Genomic DNA, 18,771 nt, shown 5'->3' with positions numbered 1-18,771 from the left:
AAGTCATGTCATCTCCGCAGTGAACTTAACTTTAGCAAAAGAGTAAACATATTTCCTCTACATCAGCTGCAATCAAGGCATTAGCAGTATGCTGCAATTGATCGTCCTAGGAGCTGTTGCTGAGAAATGGATATGCAGCACAGGTTTTTATCACTCCAGTTTGCAAAAAGCTAGTTCCTTGTTTAGATATCCTAGTTGTAATAAGTGACATTATTAGGCAGTTCTTCTATTTAAATGACATAGGATTTAGTGTATCAGCAACTTATAATAAGCCCTTTCAATATGATGATTCCTCTCCCTAACACATAAGTACTTTTTCTGTTTATAATACAAGTGGTAATGGAAGACCAGATGGTTGTGACTTTTAGTTAAGGTAAATGACACTTAAACAAACAGAAAAATAGCATTAGGATATTCAGGGATTTGAACTGTATCCTAAATACACAGTACACCTTAAAGGACTATTAGCGTTAGCTATATAAAGTGACTGTCTTCTAATGCTGTCTAATTAGTGAGATTGTTTTTCAGGTTGTCATCAGTTTTATTTAAATATTTCCTAATGTACTGTAAAACAGCTTTATTATTGCCATATGATTGCATTTCCAAGTTCTTTTAACATACCTTCAGCACATCTTGAGAACATTTATCCAGTTCTTTCTGAAATGTAAAAATTGTCTATTTCTTTTATTTCTGTCAATAACAATAATATTGTTATTAATGTAACCTATAATTCACAAAGAAAAATACTATATTTCCTATTCACCTAACATCACTCTACCCTGGTAGTAGACTATCATTTGATGAACACTCGTTTTTGTGTATAACACTGGAATCTGTGGTATTAGAGACAACCAAAAAGCTTCAAATAACCCGATACTTTTGAAAGCTTTAGAATAAATGTGAAATCATAATTCATCTGACACGTTCCTTTAACAACAGCAAAAGATCTCTATGCTATAATCACAGGAATATAGCAAAACATCCATAATCACAATTTATTAATGTATCCACTTTCAATAAAAGTTAGTTCTATGTTTGAGAAACTAAAATTCAGTAAATAAAGTTTTGTTTGAAAGACTTAAAAAGTGATTCTTAATTTTTCAATGAATAGTCACTGGAAAGCCAAAGTTTATACTTAAAGAAGTTGTGAACTTTAGTAACAACTTTATCCACCATTAATCTATCAACCCATTTAAAGTTCAAAAGAACAAAGTATAGTAGTTAAATAAGTAGTATAGTAGTTAAATAAGTTCAAAGGCACATGTATTTCTACTGAAATGCAGAAAACTCATTATCACACAACTCAATGAGTAAGCACTGAATATTTTAAAAGCAACCTGGCTTTAAAGCATTTCTACAGCACTGAACATTCCCTCAAAATAAGACCAAGATAGGTCCAGCACACCTCAATCCCACCATCCTTATAGAAAATGTATTTGAGACCAAGATCAGTACCCAAAGTGATAAGTCAATCCATAGTAAGGTGAATTTTAGTGTCCTTAATATAAGATCTAAATTATATTATGCAGTCCAGATAGGGGAAAGAAACATTTGACCAGTACTTGTTCTTTTGGTACACTCTGTTCTTTTTGACACATCTCAATATTTGCTTCAGCTTTCACCTGCATTATGTCAGGTGGTCAGGTAGCTTTGTCATTGGAAGTCTTTTAGTTTCCAAATCTTCTATGAAGACTAGAATGACCACAGATTGGCCAGATCAGCAGTAGCATAAGATATAGTGAGCTACAGGTATAGCTACTTTTCTGAAAAGTCATAACATTATTCACCTACTCAGAAGACACTAAAGTAGAATAGAAACTAAAACAAAACCCAGACCCTATTCATATATACATTTTTTCACCCTTCAAGTATTCTTTTAAAATAACAGATTCCAAATCATAGTCTACATGCTAGGGAATCAGCTGAAATCAAAACAAGTCCCTGCCATCAAGAACCTTACATTCTAAAGAGGTTAGCAAATTTTTTTTTCTGTAAATGGCCAGACAGTAAGTAATCTGAGCCTTGTGATCCATGTAGTTTTTGTCACAACTACTCAACTTGGCCATTTTAGTGAAAGCAGACACCAACAACACTTGAATGAACGTGACTATTTCAGTAAAACTTGAGATTGCAAGAAAGGCAGCAGGAGGTATGTGGGGTTTTAGAGGGCATTGGGAGACCAACAGTTTTTATGACAAGTGAAAGGGGAACCACTTGGATCTTTGAACACAAGAGTGACAAAACTACTCTTAAAAAGCCTCAGCATTCAATTCACAATAGCCAGATTGTGGAACCAACCTAGATGTCCTTCAATTGATGAATGGATAAAGAAACTGTGGTGTATGTATGTATATATATATATACATACATACATACATACATACAATGGAATATTACTCAGCCATAAAGAATGATAAAATTATGGCATTTGCAGGCAAATGGATGAAATTGGAGAATATCATGCTAAGTGAGATAAGCCAATCTCAAAAAACCAAAGGATGAATGATATCGCTAATAAGTGGATGATGACACATAATGGGGGGTGGGAGGGGTTAGTGTTAGGGTTAGAGTTAGGGTTAGGGAAGGGGGCAAGAATGGAGGAAGGAAGGACTGTTTAGAGGGAAAAGAGGGGTGGGAGGGGTGGGGGAAGGGAAAAAATAACAATGAATCAAACAACATTACCCTATGTAAATTTATGATTACACAAATGGTATGCCTTTACACCACGTACAGAGAAACAACATGTATTCCATTTGTTTACAGTAAAAAAAAAAAAAAAAGCCTCAGCATTAAAAAGAATCACATCAATTAATAATGGTAGGAGTAGAAAAGCAAGAAAATGGGAAGGGTATTATTAGCAAAGAGAGCAGTCAGAAATTATTACAACAAAAAAAAAAAGGGATGAGTTGGACTTGCACCAGGACGTCAGCAGTGACTATGACAAGACATGGTCTGAATCTGATTATATTTAGAAGGTAAAGACATGATTATCTACTGCATTTGGTGAAGGATAAAAGAGGAAGAGAGTCAAATCCAAGCCATAAGGCCTGCACAATCAGAAGACTGAAGTTGGGAAGTATATGGAAGGAGTCTGTGTGGGAGAGAAAATTAGAATTTTGTTTTAGACATACTAATTTTGAGATGACTGTGGTAAGTGAAGAGATGACCATTGTCCACTAAAGTGGAAATATTAAACAATTAGATATAGATTATTGAATTAAGGGAAGAGGCTATAGTTGAGATAAATTTGAGAGTAAGTTAGATGATACTGAAACAAGAAAAGAAGTTTAAAATACGAACACTTATTCACTTGTACTTGGAGGTCATTCCAATTTGGGGAACTGAGGAAGAATCAACAAAGGAAATTGGGAAGAAGCAGTTAGATATATAGCAAGAAAACCCTGAGAAAGCATATCCCTAAAACTAAGTAAAACCAGGTTTCAAGACAAACTATTTCAAATGTTAAAAAGATGGTAAGATGAGGACTAAGAGTTGACCACTGGAGAGAAATCACTGGGGACTTTGACAAGAACTATTCAAAGTGATGGGGACCAAAGCCTAACTAGTATAAGTTTAAGAGTGAATATAAGGTTTAAGAGTAGGGTGAGTAAATATATACAACTCTTTCATATAGGAGGATGTGGCATCAAACATGTTTGCTTGTTTAGATGGGAGATTTTATTGTATATTTGCTGACAGGGATTTACTATATTTCAAAATACCTAAGTATTCCATAGTTGTATTATGGATTAACTAAAAATCACAGCTCTGTCACATAATAAATATTATCCTTATAAATATTATGAAGTATTTTTTCCTTTTTAATAAAAAGTTATTATATACTTTCTGAATCCTGGCCCTATTTTCCGTAGGGGAATTAAATAGGTTTTTACTTTGTCTTTTGCCTAGTAAGAAAACCAGTATGAGAATGCCAATTCATTTTTTTTCCTATTTGCTAAATGCTTCTACTTCCCATTAAATTTTTTTATTTTTTTATTTTTTTGGTACCAGGGATTGAACTCAGGGGCACTTAACCACTGAGCCACATCCCCAGCCCTCCCCTCTTTTGTTGTTATTTTATTTAGAAACAGTCTCACTGAGTTGCTCAGGCCTTACTAAGTTGCTGAGGCTGGCTTTGAACTTGTGGTCCTCCTGCCTCAGACTCCCAAACTGCTGGGATTACAGGCATGTGCTACCACGCCTGGCCTAAATTACTTTTTGATAAAGCAGTGGCTTCTAGAAGCAAAGTGAGGAATCCCTATAGCATATATATAGAAAGGCAAGACATTCAAGATGTTTGAGCTGATTACATTATTTCTTTAAAGAGTCACAAATTTAACTCACATCCAGTAGTCAATACTCAGCCTATAGCCCAAGGAGAGAATAATTACTCTTAGTAACATCAAAATAAGCAAAACCAACTGAGCTAGTACCTTGATACAGACTGTTACTCTAAATACTTAATGTAAAATATAAATCTGGTTTTTAAGTGTTGCTTGCAGCATAGACTTTTTAAACTCTGGAATGAATAAAATGATTCCACATCACTTAAACAATGACCTGTTTATATCTTTTTTTGCCAACTTAAAGATAATGAAATTTCTTTCATATGCTAAACTCTGGTCTAGGTTCCAAAGGACAATCTTGGTGTTTTGTTTTCTGAAGTACCTATATATAAGAATAATTTTTTTTTTTTTTGGCCTGGGATTCAAAACACTTTCGTATTGATCATCTTTACTATACAGCTCAACCAGGATCTTAATAGTAGTATCTTCATTTTATAAATAACAACTGTTTTTCTAAAATGTTGCACAGATAAGGTGAAAAACCCATTTCATAAAATATAGTACCAGTGTGCTTCTGTGACAGTTGGAAAAAGGAAACACTCTAGAGAGACAGACCCTGCAAACAGTTTGGATGTCTTTTCAGAATATTCCAAACTTAGATGAATTTTTGTTATAAACCACCTTGATTAATGAAATGCATTTGCTAAAATGGTTCTGTAATAGCTACACAATTCTTATTGCTTGAATAACCCAGCCTAGTGAAACTGGCAAGGGGAACCCTCAAACACAGGTTTCTCTCTCAGAACCAGTACTGTTACTGACCAGAATTAGATCCCTTTGTTTTGAAATAATAGAAACAAATACATTTTAAGGGAAGTACAATTTGATGAGATGGGAGTAGGAATATATTCAGGGAGAAGAAGCAGTAGCATGTTAAGGATACAGATTCCTTCGCCAGACTACTGGTGTTTAAAGCCCAAAATCTTGAAATTGAGTTTAACATCCCAGTTGTTCAGTTTTCCTATCAGCCAAATACTACTGCCTAACTCATTGGGTTGCTATCATAATTAAATAATTTAACCCTTGCAAAGAGTTTCAACAGCACAAAGTTTATAATAAGTATTAACCAACATTATTTCAATTATTATTATATACTAATAAATATGTCAAACCGAAGCAAATAGAATACACTTAGAACAAAATGACAGTATCCTCTCACTTGTCCATTTGTTAAACATAGAAAAAATTTGATGAACAGCTTCCTTAAAAATTTACATCTCACAGTCCTCTGGGAATCTTCTCTGATTCCTTAGTAGAGACTTTATCTAAACCCTTCTGTCCTGACATTCTTCTAATTCTCACAAAGAAAATAATAAAAATAAAGATATTTAAGTACATAGCTAATGCTATTGTTTATTGTTCTGTCTCTGGACAAAACTGTTTCTGGATATTAGAAAAAAGCAGAGGAAGACTCTCACAAAAAGAAAAGGAAAACAGAGTAGGGAAAGGGGATTGAGAGCGATGGAGGATAGGAGGGAATGGGAAATACTGGGGATGAAATCCACCAAATTATGCTATGTGTATATATATATATATATATATATATATATATATGTGATAGAAATATATACATATCATTCATATACATGTTACATATATACATCATTCATATGTATATATGAATGATTCATTGTGGTGTATTTATACATAGACATAATTTGGTAGATTTCATCCACCATTATCATTGATATATATATAAATACAATTCATATATATGTTAGATATACATATGAATGATTCATTGTGGTATATGAAAATATAATTAACAATAATAAGAAGAAAGGAGATCAGTAGAGTAGAGCAAGCTCATGAAGGAGGGAGGAGAAGAGGGAAAGGGAAGGCACTGGGGAATGAGATTGATCAAACTGTTATGTGCATATATGAATGTGCATCATGAATCCCACTATTATGTATAATTAAAATGCACCAATATAATCAATAAATAGGATGGACTCAAACTAAAAAGATTTTTCTCAGCAAATGATACAATCAATAATGTGAAAAGAGAGCCCACAGAGTGGGAGAAAATCTTTTCCACACACACTTCAGATAGAGCACTTATCTCCAAAATTTACAAAGAACTTAGGAAACTTGACATCAAAAATTCAAAGAACCCAATCAATAAATGGGCCAAGGAACTGGACAGACACTTTACAGAAGAAGACATACAAGTGATTAATAAATATATGAAAAAGTGTTCAACATCTCTAGTAATTAGAGAAACGCAAATTAAAACAACTCTAAGATTTCATATTACTCCAATTAGAATGGCGATTATTAAGAACACAAACAATAATGGATGTTGGCGTGGATGTGGGGAAAAAGACACACTTTTACATTGCTGGTGGAGTTGCAAATTGGTATAGCCACTCTGGAAAGGAGTATGGAGAATTCTCAGAAAACTTGGAATGAACCCACCTTTTGACCCAGTTATCCCACTCCTCAGTTCATACCCTAAAATTAAAATTAGCATATTACAGTAACACAGACACATCAATGTTTACAGCAGCTCAATTCACAATAGCTAGATTATGGAACCAACCTAGATGCTCCTCAACAGATGAATGGATAAAGAAACTGTGGTATATATACACAGTGGGATAATACTCATCCATAAAGAAGAATAATATGGCATTTGCAGATAAATGGATGGAATTGGAGAATATCATGCTGAGTGAAATAAGCCAATCCCAAAAAACCAAAGGTCAAATATTTTCCCTGATAAGTGGACGATGATATATAATGGGTGTGGGGGTTGGGGGGTGAGAGAAGAATGGAGGAACTTTAGATTATGTAGGAGGAAACGAGGAGGGGTATGAAAAATGGTGGAATGAGACAGACATCATTACCCTATGTACAAGTATGATTCCACGAATGGTATGAACCTACATCATGCACAACCATAGAAATGAAATGATGTACCCCATTTGTGTATAATGAATCAAAATGCAGTTTATAAAAAATAAAATTAAATAAAATGCACCATTAAAAATCATTTTTCATCTTAAGTACACAGTTTCTAAAGCAACTTAGAAGTAACTAGAATATCTCATGATATGAGAATAGTTATATGAAGGTAAAATCAAATGGAAAACTGACATTTTTGAAAAATAAAAGGATACAGTGTTCATGATGAAAACCACAGTAGAAAAACAGATACCTGACATCATACTATCGTCAACATTATCACCATCAGCTAACAATTACTGTGTATTTTATTTAGTATTGTGGTAATAACATAAAAAACATTTGCATAACTGAAACATACTCTTATGGATGGTAAATAATAGGTTATCTTATAGTCTACTGATCAAGCTTAAAGGGCAATCACAGGCTATCATAGTTCAAAATAAATTTTTAACACTGAAGACAATTTTACTCTTCAGTTATTTCTTTACGTTAGGGATGAACAGAAGTAAATTTGGATAACAGATACAACAGCTATATTCATAATTTTAAACCAAGGCAAAATTTAAAGAGACAATTAAGTTATAATTACTAAAGTAAGCATAACATAAGCTAAGTAAGCAAAGTCTCACTCTCCCCTATAAGCTCGGTCACAGAAGCCATGCGAGTGATGAAAGGAGCTACCACAGTACATGTGCTTGTCATTCCTTCATTCTATTGCTCTTGCACTCCTTTTCTACCTGGAATAGGCAAGTGGTTTATATACAATTTCTATTCTAACCACTTTTAAAAGACTTTTAAAAATTAAAGTATGGACCTTATTTGATTTAGCCAGATTTTTCCACTGATTACTCAGTAGGAAACATTCTTTTCTTTTTTTTACAATCCAATTTATTTTTTTATTTGTTCTTTTTAAATATATATGACAGTAGAATATATTTTGACATATTATACATACATGGAATATAACTTATTCTAATAAGGATCTCATTCTTGTGGTTGAACATGATGTGGAGTTATACGGGTCATATAGTCATATATGAACATAGGAATATTATGTCTGATTAGTCAGTAGAAAACTTTATAAGCCAGGAATTCAGACTGCTTCTACGTCTCCTCCTATCTATGACTATTCTTCAGTCATTACTTGTTTTTCATGACCTTGACATTTTTGAGAAGCACTTGTCAGTTATACTGTAGAATGACCCTCAATTCAGGTTTTCTTGTGATTCAACTCAGTTTGGTGTGGGGGTTTATTTGTTTGATTTTTGGTAAGAGTATCACAAAAGTAACATGCCCTTTTTAGTATTTCAATTCAGGGGCAACATTTTGTTGATATTTTTTGATGTAGGTGAAGTTAACCTTGATCACTTGATTCAGGTGATGACTGACAGGTTTCTCCACACTATTAAGTATCTTGGAAGAGATTCTTTGAGACTATGCAACTATCCTATTTCTCCTCAAACATTTGTCCAATAATTTTAGCATCCATTGGTAAATCTTTAACAATTATCACTTAGATGTTTATACAGGGTTTTAAAAGGAACTAAAGTATATAAAATATAATGGCCAAATTATTCTTGATACACAAGTTAGACTGGACACAACATTTTTTCTTACACTGAAAATATGAATGAAGGTTATTTTCTTTTTTCATTGTATTCAGTTAATATTAATCAACTATGATACCAATGAATAACATAATTGAAATATTACTTACATAAATATGGCTTTTAAAGAAATCTGATGGATTAGTGGTGAGGATTTTGTCTCCTTCCAAACCAATTACTCTTTTACAAATATTTGATTTTGGATCACTTGGGCTTTTTGCAATCACAATGTCACCTCTGAGGGAAAAAAAAGAAGTCAAAGAAATATCAGTATTATTTACTAAGCATAAACACATGCATGGTACTGCTTTAATAATTTTATAAGGCAACTTAAGGAAAGCCATCCTCTTTATCCTCTACTACTGACCCTCTCATATATTTAACAGCTTTGAGAACCTTTAAAACTGACTTGAGTCAGAATCCAATGATTATAATGGAAAATTCATCTGATTTCTGATAATTTTAGAAGAGTCTACATTTTAAAAATAATTCCATGATTATTATCGTTCTTGTACCATATCCACTACATTTTATTTTTGTCCCCAAATTTCTAGAATCAAAACTATGGAAAAAAATTCTTTATAAATACCACCAAACTAATTAATTTACTTGCCAGCACTGACTGATACCAGAGCACTGATAAGGTAGAAACATCTATGTTTCCCTAGAGCTCAAAGAATTGAAGAGCAGCATGGAAGTTTTGTAACCCAAGTAATTTGCATTACTTGTAATGTAAATTACTTACATTTGAAGGGGGGGAAAGAAACAATCAAATAAAATGCTAAGAGTTGAGCAATCACATGCTTCAAAAATGTAATATTATATATAAAAAAATCAATATAGGTCTGATCACATAGGGAAAGCATAATCATGAAAGAAGTAACAATCTACATGGTAAAAATAATAATAATCATCTTAAAAAGCAGAAAGGAATCCGGGAGCAGTGGTGCACACCTGTAATTCCGGTGGCTCAGGAGGTTGAGGTAGGAAGATCTCAAGTTCAAAGCCAGACTTAGCAATTTAGGGAGGCCCTAAGCAATTCAGTAAAACCCTGTCTCTAAAGGATGTGGACATGGCTCAGTGGTTAAGCACCCCTGGGTTCAATCCCTGGTACAAAAAAAAAAAAATTTAAATGGAAAGGAGACAAAGAACGTAGGACTAATGTTCCCAACCAAATAGAACACAATGTTCTTTCTGCATAAAATGAGCAATGTGTAAACTGTGTTAACACACATATTTAAAAGGACTTAATAAATATATTAGTTGTGTCTAATTCCAGATATAATTTGATGTAACTTGCAATAAAAGATGTATGTCCAAATAATATCAAAAGCCATAATAAAAGGAAGATGATGATTAAATCAAAAACCTAATTACTGCTGATACTGTAAGTATTACAATGAGTTTGAAATTTTTGATAGCTAAGTCACTAAAAAACTAAGATTAATTACATAGGAATCATAATTTATAAAAGAAAGTTTAGTGGAAGATAAGACAAACATTTCCCTAAAACCTAAATCAAAAAGGAATTCGTAAGCAAATAAGACACCATCTTCATCAGAAATTTTACAGAGAATGTAGAAATGGTACAATGATCATGTCTTGAGGCTATTGTTAAAAGTTGAATTATATCAAAACATTAAATTCTATAACTTGGTGGCAATGAATACTGCCTTCTTTGGAAAACAGAATAAACTCTTCCCAAATATCTAGAACCACGTCAATGGAACTCTTTATAAACACACAAGTTTGCAAAGATTTTAACATGTTATCTAAGTTGATTTGAGGTAGGTTTGGAGGAAAAAACTTTCCATGGGTGTTTCGTGAAGCTAAAGTTCTTTGGTAAAATAAATCAGGATAACTTTTTTTTAAAAAAAATATTTTTAGTTGTAGATGGACATATGCCTTTATTTATGTGCTGCTGAGAATTAAACCCAGTGCCTCACACATGCTAGGCAAGCGCTCTGCCACTGAGCCACAGTCCCAGGATAACTCTTAAATGCTCCAATAAAATGGCAAGAGAAATTATTATTCAGTCAAACTGTTTTTTGTTTTATTGCAATACCAAGAACTGAACCCAAGGGCACTCTCTCACTGAGCTATATCACTACACAATCCCCTCCACCTGCCTTTTTAAAAAATTTAAGACAAGCTCTAATTTACAAAGGCTAGCTTCAAACTTAGAATCTCCCTGACTCAGCCTCCCTTCAACACTGCACCTAACTAGTCCATCTGCTTTTACAGAAAGCAATGTTAATGTGGACTATATTTCTGGTGGTCTAGGCAGATATGTGCATAGAAATTACATCAAAATGCATATCCTTTGGACTCAGCTCTCAAAGAAGAGTTTCAAAAGAAACTTAACAGAACTATTACTTGAAATTTGCTTTCTGATTTGTAGTTATAAATATTCTTTTTTAGCTGGGTGCAGTAGCACATGCCTTGAATCCCAATGCCTCAGGAGGCTGAGGCAGGAGGATCACAAGTTCAAAGCCAGCCTCAGCCACTTAGCAAGGCCCTAAGCAACTTAGAAAGACCCTGTCTCAAATAAAATATAAAAAGGGCTGGTGAATGTGGCTCAGTGGTTAAGTGACCCTGATTTCAATCCCGATACCAACTAATTAATTATTTGATAATTAAATAACCTTTTTATCCTGCTACATGGTAAGCTTTTAGAAAAAAAAGGGACGGCTAGCTATTTTGGACAATAATGCAAAGAGACCCAGTGACCCAAGAGACTGTTTAGAGTAACTATTAAAATTTCTCAAACTAAGAAAATATTTGACTCAAAGTTTCACTTACCTGGTCATTAGTTTCTTTATTTACAAAAGAGTTTTTATACACAAAGCTAAGAAACTGCAGGAAAAAAACACAACATGTTTGTGTATTTTCACTGTATATTTAATATATCTATGACAGACATTTACCTTTGGATACCATAAAAATGTCGGCTAAGATTTTCTGCAAAGACAATATCTGAATTTTGAATTGTTGGTTCCATTGATGGTCCAGAACACTGAAAAGAGAGGTAATTTTGTAATTTGAATTTAAAACCTTTTTTAAATTTGAAAAAAATCATCTAAGCAGGCTTATTAAAGAAAAAAAAAAATCAAGTAAACATTCTTCAAGCTTGGGGGATGATTGGCAAATTGGCAGTTCCCAAATAAGTTTAATCCTAGCATGGCCACCAAGTCTGGAAACACAAATATATTAAAACTTATTTATTGATATTACATTAGAATACGTGAGGGCTGGAGTTGTGGCTCAGTGGAGCACTTGCTTTTCATGAGTGAGGCACTGGGTTCAATTCTCAGCACCACATATAAATAAATTTTTTTTAAATGTCCATTGATAACTAAAAAAAAAAAATACAAAAAAAGAAAAAAGAATACATGAAGAAAATAACATTACCTATGTTTCTAAATTTTGGCCACCCTGTACAATGTAAGCTCCATGAGGACAGGGTCCCTGTCTCTAATTTTCCCAGCTATATAACTAAAACTAAAAACAGTGTTTGGAATAAAGTTGGTTCTCAGTACATGTTTGTTGGGTGAATAAATGAATGATTCATTTTCTTCTTATTGTCAAATATTATCCAGTACCCATGGTGATAATTTATTAAATGATTTATAGTATTCTCAATTAATATCCTTCTTCCTCTTCAAAGAGAATACCTTACTCATTTGATGGGCAAATTTATATTTTCTACTGAGAAATACTGGCATAATGAGATATACTTTAAAGATATCCATATTTGCATGTCTTAAAATAATGATCTTGATTTATTTCTCAAAACTGGAATGAATAATAACTGTCACTAAAATATAAATACAATCTCCATCTACTTATGTATAAATAAAAATTTTGATTCAGAACTTTCTGCTCAGGCATAAATAACAAAGAATACAATGAAAGTTTATGTTTGCTACTTCTAGAAGAACCAAGGTAACTGAAAAATTAAGGAAGGTAATTTCAGTTAAATGTATTTCTTTAATTAACTCCAACTCAATCTGAGGTTTACGACTGTCAATCTATTGGAGCAAACATAACATAAAAAAAAAAAAAAACAACATCAACAACAAAACTATCAACAGGCCAAATATTCTTCCAATTACATGACAAAGATTTTGAATAGTCAGTTGGCAGATTCGTGATGTAATACTGAGAACAAACATTAGTAGAGGATGAAGAGACATCTTTAACATTCTAATTGACATTAGCAGAATAATCATTTGTTTTAATAACACTTAACCTCAGTAGTTATGAGTAGGAGTTTTGGAAACTGCACAAATTTGTGTTTAAATTCCTTATCTGCTACTTTCTGTGTGACCTGTAACAAGGTACTTAAGCATTCTATGGCTGCTTTCTCATTACAATGCATTTCTGAGAATTACCACACAGAAGTGTAAAAGACTAAATGAGTTAGTAAGAATACAACATAAAACATATCCTGGAAACAGTTAATAGTATTTAATAAATGGTAACAATTATTATAATATTAGACTAGTAAGAAGAGCTTTTGTGCCTCTTAGAATACAGAACACATTTAAAGGTTATTATATTTAATATCAGTGTTCACACACTCTCTTCTATCCTAATACTTTAAAAGATTTTATGTTTTAACTTTCATATTTTATTCATTAAATATCTTCAACTAAAATGAAGGGGAAACATATTTTCCTTCAAATAAAAACAAGTATATATTTAAAATGAATATTCTTCAATGTAAAAACTTACCATTACAACACCACCAACGTATTCAAAAGCACAATGGGCTATACAGCCATACTGAATAGTATAGCCAACAAGTCGGAAGGTTTTTCCCAGAACACCACGAAGCATAGTTCTATGTAGACTCTGCCACCATTGGCCTGATGTAAATTTCAAAAAGTTTCACGATCAATACTACTCAAAAATACTTAAGAAATAGCTCTATTATAAAATATTTCATAGTCACCAGAATACACTAATACAGTTTGGTACAGAAAAGCAAGAGCTTATTTTAATTTCTTCTAAAGATATTTTCAGTGGCTAATTACAGTCACTGGATATTTTGACCTATCCTAGATTGTATAAAATAAATATCACTAAGTTTATCTATGAATTAGATAACTAGTAGATGTTGAACTAATTCCCTTCCGTGTGTTGCTTATTTCTTGGCATTAAGGCAGACACTTAAGATATTAACTCTTTCAAAGTAGAAATCATCTTTCCTATCTGTTCCTTGATGTATTACATCAGTTTTTGTCATGAAATGCGATACAATGGAGAAGCCATTAGAAGAGCTGTATGGAGAGACATGTTTTAAATTGGTCCTTTTGTGAACTTGAATGATCTTCCATGGATTTAACCATTCTGAGGCTAAATAAAATAGAAATAATAATATCTCATAAAATGGTTCTGAGAGTCAAATTCAACAATATATGTCAAAGTGTTCTATAAATTATAGTTACTTTCAGTGGCAGCTATTAACTGCTGATGTAATAGTAAACACATGAATATTATGAAATAGCACAAAATGACATATATTTTTAAGCTATATAAATTTAAAATATTAATATAATTCATCTAAAATATTCTTAGTATTTCTCCCTTCCTTTCTCTTCATCTCTTACAACTGTATTTCAAGCATCTCTCAACTAATGCCCTAGGCTACTTTGATTAAACTTCTTAAAATAGATCAATAATATGTAACATGTGCTGAGTGCTTACTCTATATCAGGCTTTACATATAATACCTCTGGTAAGGTAGATATTATTGCCATCCTCAATTACAGTTAAGTAAAAAGGAGCCAAATGGTAGTAAAATTTGCTTAACATCATAAAGATGGTAAATGATAGGAGTCCAAGGACTAAACCATTATACTAACTCCCATATTACTAACCTGCTCCCATACCCCAATCGATCTTTATTAGATTAAACCAAATTACTTACAATCATTTTAAAGATCTGGACAGATGGTTCCCCTCTCATCCTCACTCCAACCTGATCTTCCCTAATGCTCCTAAATAAACTGAATACTAAATCATATTGGTCTCATCCTCAAGTAAACTTTGATGAGTCAATACTTCTTTATGCCAATACCCATGCCTGGAATATTTTTCATGATACTTGTGGTATACAACAAGAAGTGTATTTAAGCTCTGTCCCCTTGTTCTTGGCAGAAATCTCCTAAAACTCTTGGAATTGACTGAATGACAGGAGCCCCTTTCAATCACAACTGACTTCATGCTAAGATTTGGGTGAGGTCTCTAAATAGCCTGGGATGGAGCTGCTCGCCCAAAAGACCAAGTTACTAAAAAGTTGAAACTTGCAGCTCCATGCAAGTCTGGAAGTTAAGGTCTATAAAAAGTCTTGGGGGAAGAAACAACTCTTGGACAAAGAGATGTGAAATTTGAGGAGCTTTCAGGTATCTAATGCACCTGTGACTACCAAGAGAGTGGCAAACCCCAGCTCCATGGGGACCAAAGTCCTCCTGCCCTGGAGATCTTGCCCTACATACCTCTTCATCTGGCTGCTCATTTGTATTCCTTATAACAAACTGGTAAACATCAGTAAAATGATTGCCTGAGTTCAGCGAGCTATTCTCACAAATTATCAAACCCCAGAAGGGGGTTATAGGAACCTCTGACTTATGTACACTCAGCGGTATGGAAAACTTGAACTTACAATTGGCGCCTAAAGTAGGGGCAGTATTGTAGGACTGAGCCCTAACCTGTGGAACAGGAAACTAACTCCAGGTATATAAGAATTGAATTATGGGACAATTAGATAATATTCACCAGAGGATTTATTTGTGGTGTCAGAAGTGTTGTTTGAGTAAAGAAAACTATGTTTTTCACAGATAACCACCATCTATCTAATTTGCAACTGTTCTCTACATATTCTCATTAGGTAAGCTTTTTCTTCTCTTCTGGATTCCTGTGGTCATTATTTGTTCATTTTTGTATGGTTAAAAACACTGTTACTAGAATAAGTGTGCAAGAGTTTGTATACTGGCTCTACCACATTAATCTGTGTGACTTTCAGGAGGTTATTTTGCCTCTGTAAGTCTGTGTCCTTTTCTATAAAATGAGCTCAATATCGGAGAGTTATTGTTGAGAATTATACATGATGAATCATGTAATCTGTGTGGCAGAATATTTAAATAAATGTCAGTTACTATTTCTTTCATTTGGTGATCAGCTATACTATATAACTTCACAACATTAATTCTATTAGTGTCTAAGTTTCATAACAACTTATCTTTCCATAAAATATTAGAATTTTAGAATTCCAGCAGTACAGGACAGTATCTCTTGTTCATTAATGTTTATTCTCCTATAACACATCCAACATATCCCTTCCCCTGGCAAGTCTTGGACGGCACCTAAGCCATGTTATTTAGGCTTTGTGTCACTCATCGACCTTAAGTATACACTGATTATACTTACCGTACTATATTTGACTATGTCTGTTTCTCTTATTATAAACAATGTATATTTGTTTACATGTGTTTGAATGAATCTTAAACTTTTCATAGTAAGTTTGTTGTAAGCTTATGTGTATTTCAGATAATGTAAAGGAGTAAATATATTAAATTGCTGGAAATCATCATTCTCACTGTGAGAGAAAGAAGTAACAAATGTGGAATGGAAGGTTAGGGATGAACTGGAGGTATCAAAAAAAGGTTATTTAAATACATATATATGTATGTGTTTGCATGCCTGCATGCATGTCATCCTAGCTATGACTCCTTTGAAAAGACCACTGAAAGAAACAATAACAGTGCAGTGCTAATGACAGCACATTTAGCACCCAGATTTTGGGGTTCATTCTCCCCCAGGAAAAACAGTCTGTGCCAAGACAGTCTCGTGCCAGAAAGCAAATAATTCAGACTAAGGGGGACAGGAACCATTTTGAAGGATCTCTCATTGGCCAAATTTGAAACAATATGTCTAAAACATTAACAGTAACAGATAATACATTAAAGTAATAACGTAATTTACTGAGTGCACAGTATTTTGAAAAGAAAGAAGTATGTGTTAGGGATGGTAAAGTTCTTTACAGAAAAATGGCAGCTAATAAATGTAGAGGGAATTATACAACCACTACCAATGTAATAATTAATCTAGGAAGGACCATGAATATATGTCACAATTCAGTGTGTGAAAGGTTGTTGGTAAACAGGATATCTGCAAAGTGTCAAAGTAGATACCTTATTACAAAGGGAAAAAGTTTGGGCAAATACTACGTTCACTAAGTGATCAAATTAAGTAGCATAAATAATGGGCTAAACCAACATTATGTAGCCTCCTGACATAATACAATGACTTCATCATCTACATACCAGTCTTACTAAAAATGTCAAACCTAAATCTAGCTATGAAAAGACACATACACACCTAGTGGAATTATGCAAGAGAATGAGCTTGACCATTTAAAATATATAAATTCAATAAAAGGAAAAACAGTGAATAGCAAGAGCACTATTTTAAATTACAAGAAAACGGAAGGTAATAACAACCAAATATAATATGAAGTCCTTAAATGGATCCTGGAGTAAAAGAGAAAAAAAAAAGCTTTTTAAAAACACATTATGGCATAAACGGGGAATTAAACCATATCACTACAAAATGAAACCATATCAAATGTACATAGAATGACATCACTATTAATATTAAATTTTCTAGTATCATGCTGGGCAGGATGATAACCTTGTTCACAGAAGATAAAGTGAATTATAAGCCATAACTACAACTTCCTTTCAAATGGCTTGCTTCTACTAATACTAATATATATTTAAACAAATAGATGTAGATATTTATCTCACAATATATGAGATAAAGCTAATGTGGCAAACATTCATTGTTAAATTCAGATGAATTTGTATACAAGCATGCATTGGGCTAGTTTTTCCAATTTCTTTTTTTTTGTAGAATAAAACTTTTTAAAGCAAATACTTGGGGGGAAAAGGGTGTCTTTAGAGTCATTCATTAATTCACCCATTCTTTCAACAGTGTTAACTGAGCTACTATTTGGTTCCAAAACCTGAGTTTAGTCCAGGAAATACAACAGTGAACATGATGCCTGTCATACAGTTTATAGTCAGGCAAATGTCACGCATATGTAAAGTAAATAAACAAATACATTGAATATATTGGGTAATTTCTGTAGAAAACAACATCTGGAAAAGTGACAGTGAGCAATGAGTGAGGAATAATTTCCTTATGAGGAGCCCAGAATAACTTCTCTAAGGAAAATGTCATTGAAGTTAGATTTTGAAAGGTTAAAAAGATAAGGTAAGATATAAGTAACAAATTATGTGTAGACAGAATAGCATTACAATGCTAAGAAACTGAAAAGGCTGAAAAACTGTGTAAAGGACATAAATTCAGACTGGAGAGAAGTAACATCATTCAAGATCTTGAAGAATTTGGGATTTTATTCTAAAAGTAATGGGAAGTCACTCAACAATATTAAGTAGGAAAGTAACATGATCTGATTTACAATTTAAGATTACTCTCATTCTACAAGAAAGGACCGGAGGAAGTCCCAAAATGGAAAAGGACAAAGGGTAGATAAGCAGGCAAGAGATAATGTTCAACGAATTACAATGGTAGCAATGTAAATGGATAGAAAAGGGTGGACTTAAGAAATTGAAGAGGAAAAAGAAAAAAGAAAAAATTCAAGAGAAAAAAAAAAAGGTAAAGGCAAGGAAAAAGAATTATAAATCACTGCTAAACTACTGGACTGAGTAACTGGTTAAATGAGGGTCTACCTACATGGGTCTACATACCCACATATGGTGTATAAAAATCAAGAAGCTACTTTGCTATGTTAAATTAGATATATTTGTGAAATATCCATGGCTATGTAGGCAAGCAAAATAGGTTATAGTTTCTCAACCTCACAATATTGAGTGGGC

The 18,771-nt window shown here is 33.0% G+C and overlaps 1 protein-coding gene across 3 annotated transcripts in view; it reads right to left on the bottom strand.

Annotated features, from left to right (window-relative positions):
* The window catches only part of IMMP1L (inner mitochondrial membrane peptidase subunit 1), a 76,028-nt gene that overhangs the window by 16,200 nt on the left and 41,057 nt on the right, over positions 1 to 18,771 (bottom strand). For all 3 annotated transcript variants that reach the window (XM_079105486.1, XM_079105485.1, XM_079105487.1), the window contains 3 exons: positions 13,601 to 13,734; positions 11,791 to 11,879; positions 8,974 to 9,100 (listed from right to left, as the gene is read on the bottom strand). In XM_079105486.1, the coding sequence (XP_078961612.1) occupies positions 8,974 to 9,100; positions 11,791 to 11,879; positions 13,601 to 13,734 (350 nt within the window). The remainder of the gene's footprint in view (positions 1 to 8,973; positions 9,101 to 11,790; positions 11,880 to 13,600; positions 13,735 to 18,771) is intronic.

Source organism: Sciurus vulgaris (assembly GCF_902686455.1).
Source record: "Sciurus vulgaris genome assembly, chromosome: 11".
NCBI lineage: Eukaryota > Metazoa > Chordata > Mammalia > Rodentia > Sciuridae > Sciurus > Sciurus vulgaris.
This window is presented reverse-complemented; position numbering and strand designations above follow the sequence as displayed.